Below are 5,039 nucleotides of genomic sequence, written 5' to 3' on the forward strand. Positions count from 1 at the left end.
ATTTGTTGCCTCTGTATATATATGATTTTGCTGGATGCTAGCGGGTCTGTCTTGTTGTCAACGTGGACTATGATCTCACCGTCGATATGGTTGAAAAAAATCTTTGTCTCTCTCTCTCTCTTTTTTTTCTGGCCCTCCGCCCAGAAAGTCAGCGGAAACTCGGTAGTAGACAACGTGGTCCACGACCCCGATTCACAATCAGGATCTGGTCTGGTGATGCGCATGATGCAGTCTGCAAGTGTTTGAGTTTTCATTTTCTTGAAGATTAATCCTGACCGCGGAACGTCATTTTTAATCCGTCGAAAAATTACATTGTTTTCCATAATCACATTTCTCTATTAACTTTTTTTCTCACATACATCAAATCGTTACAGTAATTTTTTCATGAAAAATCATGAAAAATGCAATCCAAACACAAATTTTTTCATTTTCCCTTTTATAAAATTTGAAATCTCTCCTTGAACTATTTAGAAGAAAAAAAAAAAGATACAAACTGCTTTTCAGAAGCTCATTTACGTTAAATATATTCTACTGAATTCTGACAGCACATAACGAAACTCATTTTCGTGATTTATGAGTGTGTTTGTATAATACATTATTATTTGAGATAATTTTTTTGAAATACCTCTTTAAACTATTTTTAAAAAATACAAAAGATTTTTCCAAGGCTGGCGATACAGATGTACCATATGCTAAACTCTGACATTACATCAATTATAGATACAGATGTACTGCTATACTATATTATGACAGCACATCCCTGACTCGGATTCTTTTTTTTTTTTTTCCTTTCTTGGATTCTATTTTTGGAACAAGAAGTGATTAATAATGCTTTTTTTTTTTTGTTTTAATCAGCGAGTTTAGTAAGTTTTGTCAGGAACAGCCAAGTTAATATATCAATTTGCAACCGCAATTTTTGACGTGAGAGGGATGAATAGAATAGAGGGGGGAAATGAGAGAAAGTGTGTCAAATCAACAGCTGGGAGATGACAGTAATCAGATTCATGTATTATTACACTACTGTTGTATTATTAGTTTGAACTGGACCGGACACAGGCTATAAAAGCGGAATTCTTGGGAGGTAATGATACAGAAGATTGGAATACATGATTAGTGTTTGTGACGTCCGTACGTGTTATAATTACGATTGACGGGGTGGGGGCCTACTTTGAACAACCGCAGCAACTTGGTCATCTGGTTTGGCGTCCAGCTGTGCGCCACGTGCCACCTTTAGTTTCTCTTTCCTTTCGTTTCTGGTTTCTTTTTGACAACTGAAAAGGATCTGGCCTGATCGCTGATTTTTTTTTTTTTTTGTCCTTCCTTTCAAATAAATTAAGTACTGTTTGTTGTTGTTTCTCTTCGAGATTTACATAACAATAATGCTAATGTGTGTCGGGTATAGCCATGATTTCATGTGATGGACTTCGATGCTAACCAAAAACAATCACCCCCGTGAATGCGGTCCAATTTCGAAATAGACAAAAGTCTAATAGCTCGAAGAAGCATATAGTACTATTGTTTGTTATCCGAGTCGCGGAAGCAGTATGAAGAGACGCGTCTTTCTTCGTAGGATAACAATCGAGTTTGTCTCAGAACCATTCGTTACAAATTTAATGCGGTAGTTGATTTGATGAATTAGTTTGCAGACAAAGTTGTTGGTTCACGCCTAATCTATAGTCTGTTCAGGTTAAGTGGCTTACATTACATGGCAGAGAAGCATACACGCATATTGGAATAGCAACCTTTGGCTATGGGTAAACCTCCCTTCCATAGAATACTAGTAAATATTATCGCAACGGATCTTTTGTCTGATTTCTCGTCTCTCGTTGAAAAGGAAGAAAGAGAAGAGGAATGAGATATTCGAGAGACACTGTGGACGGGAAAATGAATCATAGAATGAAACATAAGATCTTATATAATAAAGTTATTAACGTTTGTTGAAAAAAAAGAAAGAATGAAACATAAGATCTTATACTGCAGAATCCAAACACAAGAGCTACATCAATCATATTGGATTGGGCATTAAAGGACGATGACATATAAAAGAGCCACCTCAATCATATGCAGGCTTAGATATGACATTGTCATGAATAATCCAATGTCGCATGTCCTTAAGAGAGTTTGGTCTGTCCTCTAATATATGCGGGCTTGCTCTCGGCCCGTTTGGCGGGCAAAAAATGTGGCCCAACCACTTAATTGAGCTCTAACATGTTTATTGTGTGTGTTTCAGCAAGTGGCATTTGAGTTTAGCAAGAAATGAGGCCCAACATAGTAATATTATTATGAAGTAAAACTAACTGCTGAAGTTTCACCTTCTGATCTTCACTTACAAGCATCTTATTAATAGAAAGCTTTTTCAACCAAAAGCCAGAACACGAAAAAGCCTTTCACATTGGGATTGGATCTATAAGCGCAGTGGTAATGGTGTCCTTGAGCTTGGTCGCAGAATGGGTATACCAATCTCCTTCTTTGTATAACAGATTTATGACCTTTGCAAGGTTCACAACTCGCTCAAGAACGGCCATAGGCACTGCATTTGAATTGAGGCATTCTCCATTAATATCTTTCCAAGCATTGGCTACCTGTTTGTTAAACTCGTCAAATGCCTCTCGCTTTGTAACCCCATATTCATTCACGTAACACTCAACAGCTGTGGCCACATGTCCTCCTTCCTGCTCAAGCTGCACCACATGAGAAAGAAAGTATTAATTAGTAGCCTGTATATATTCGCGAGACCTGTATACATCGGGACAATCGTAAATTATTTGATATAAACCTCGTGTCCGGCCATGTCGTCCATTAATCTACAAACGACTGATGCAGCTCTGACGATTAATGGTTCGTTTGTTACCCAATCAAAGGTTTGTGCAGTCAAAGAATCTCCCATTCCAACCATGGAAGTTGTTGCTAGCATCATGTATCCTGCTGTGACAAGTGTAACCTTCATGTGCTCCTCAACTTTTGGGACATAGCCATTGTGAAACCATATGGCCTCTTGAAGATATCCTTTGGCTAACTTTTTCATCTGGAAGATGTTCCAACAATCAAACGACAAATATGTAATATACCCTGCGAATAGACCATCTAACAAATATATGGCTCTCATATTGAAACCCCACATGTAGAGTACGACTTCACATGCATTGACTGTGAAGCGTTAATCCAATCATATTACCTCTAATTTTGAATAATTGACTCTATCTGACTTGCCTTCCTTGGCCAATTTTTCCTCGAATTCTTTGTAGATATCCAGCAAGGCACGGTAACAGTGTTTCATATAAGATGGTAATCGATCCAATTCAGTGATGTGCCACCTGGGTATCATTTCATGCAGGCCACCAGAACAAATTATTGTTACAAAAATTGCAAAGGGACTTAGGACTGGAGCCTATACGTACTTCATATCTATTGAAAGGTTTAAACTAAAGAAGATTTGAAAGGTGAAAAAAAAAAACAAACAAACAAAAAGTTAAAAGTACCGTTCTATCGCATCTGTGAAAACGATTAATTCATCCACAGTGGCATAGACATCATAAATGTCGTCAATAATGGAAGTGATGGAGATTACTTTTGTTAGCACTTCTCTAGCGAAGCAATATTTGGGCTCAAAATACACTCCCAAAATCCAAAAGTAGCACTCCACCAATCGGTCCCTTGCAAATGGTAAGTTGGTTGCAACATCTAAGCCTTTCCACCACCTGAAATGTGTAAAAAATCAGGGTAGAAGTTTCTTTTTACTCACTACCAATTGGACATGTGAATAATCATTTAGAAAATTTGTTAGAATATTTATTGTGGCACCCATCGTAGAATATTAATCATTTAGAAATTTTTTTAATAATTATTGTAGCACCCATCAGTATTTTGTGGGACCGTCAGCCTTGCCCTCGTCCTTTTTTTTTTTCCTTTTAAGCTAGGTAAACATTTACTTACTTTGTTAGACCGCTTAGTTCCTTCTGATGCAACTTCTGCAATTTGTTAAAATCCAATTTTGCAAATTTTAGCAACAATTTATCATGTGATTCATGCTGTTGGTAGAGAGATATGTACTGCCTCGCTCCCAGCCTTGTCAAAGTTTTCTGGATCGGCAGCTTAAGAGCTTGAACAACTTGTGCAGCAAGAAAATTGCTCAAGCTTGGAACCATGGATTCGAGGTTATTTGAAGTAAATTTCAGCGCTTCGTCCAAAACCTTCTCCCCGTGCACTCCAAAGTTTGCTGCTTCGTACAAGCTCAACATTCCAAGGACATTGCTCGCCAGAGATTCCTTAAAATCTCCTTCCGGGTTCTTGAATTTGTCGAACACGTCTGTTGAAAAAAGTAACGGTGCATGTCGTTTATTTTATCAAGAAATGATAGCCTCTGGTGTTGGCGTAGCACGTCCTGGTATATGCATGCTAAAGTGCATGGCAATTTGTGAACATGATTTACATCTACTATATGTGTTATAAAGGTCGATTTACTTACCACAAGAGGCACGAAAACCTTTTTGTCTGAGTAATCGGAAACGAAGAGCGATGGTGTGGAGATCATTGCCATCTTTGTGATTCAACTCACTGTAGGCATCGAAAATCTTCTGCAATGATGCCTCGATTTCGCTCTCAAAATGGTACGACACCCCAAGACGCTGAATGGTGTCTATCATGTCTAGCTTTCCAGGAAACTCGTCAGGAGTTTCAGTCAACATCTTTCTAACCTCTTCTCTTAGCCGTTGAAGCTCTCCCTCTGCTTCGAAGAATTTTTCCTTCAAAAAAGCAAAAAGAAAACCAGTTCCAGAAATAAGTTTTGTGATTCGCAAGATCATGAAAATAACTGCCACAAGAAGAGCTGGAAATCATATGCTAATGCTATCACCTTATGCTGAGAAGCATAGGCAAGAAAATGATCTCCCCAAACGCTTGGATGAAAATTGGCAGAGCGACGGGGAACTGGTACTTTTTCAACGACAACCTCCATAATCGATTTTAATAAGAAATGCTTGGAGTTTATTTAAGTAAAACTTCCCGGCACACTGCAAAGTTCCGGCAATGCAGCTTTTATG

General features: G+C 38.2%; 1 protein-coding gene across 1 annotated transcript; it reads right to left on the reverse strand.

Moving 5' to 3' along the window:
* Positions 1-1,953: 1,953 nt before the first annotated feature.
* LOC113772413 ((-)-germacrene D synthase-like) lies at positions 1,954-5,039 on the reverse strand. Its single transcript, XM_027317004.1, has 7 exons — positions 4,853-5,039; positions 4,466-4,742; positions 3,934-4,306; positions 3,480-3,698; positions 3,176-3,314; positions 2,777-3,025; positions 1,954-2,681 (listed from the first exon to the last, which is right to left on the reverse strand). Exons 1-7 carry the CDS (start codon positions 4,952-4,954, stop codon positions 2,388-2,390), a joined length of 1,653 nt encoding a protein of 550 aa, XP_027172805.1. The 5' UTR covers positions 4,955-5,039; the 3' UTR covers positions 1,954-2,387.

This window comes from Coffea eugenioides, chromosome 5 (assembly GCF_003713205.1).
Source record: "Coffea eugenioides isolate CCC68of chromosome 5, Ceug_1.0, whole genome shotgun sequence".
In the NCBI taxonomy this organism is placed as follows: domain Eukaryota; kingdom Viridiplantae; phylum Streptophyta; class Magnoliopsida; order Gentianales; family Rubiaceae; genus Coffea; species Coffea eugenioides.

Bases quoted from the DNA above. Each gene is read 5' to 3' on its own strand.
- LOC113772413 (XM_027317004.1), bottom strand. From the start codon at position 4,954: ATGGAGGTTGTCGTTGAAAAAGTACCAGTTCCCCGTCGCTCTGCCAAT. The intron at 4,307-4,465 runs GTAAGTAAATCG...TTTTTTCAACAG, and splicing joins AGGTTTTCGTGCCTCTTGTG to ACGTGTTCGACAAATTCAAG. The intron at 3,699-3,933 runs GTAAGTAAATGT...TACACATTTCAG, and splicing joins GAACTAAGCGGTCTAACAAA to GTGGTGGAAAGGCTTAGATG.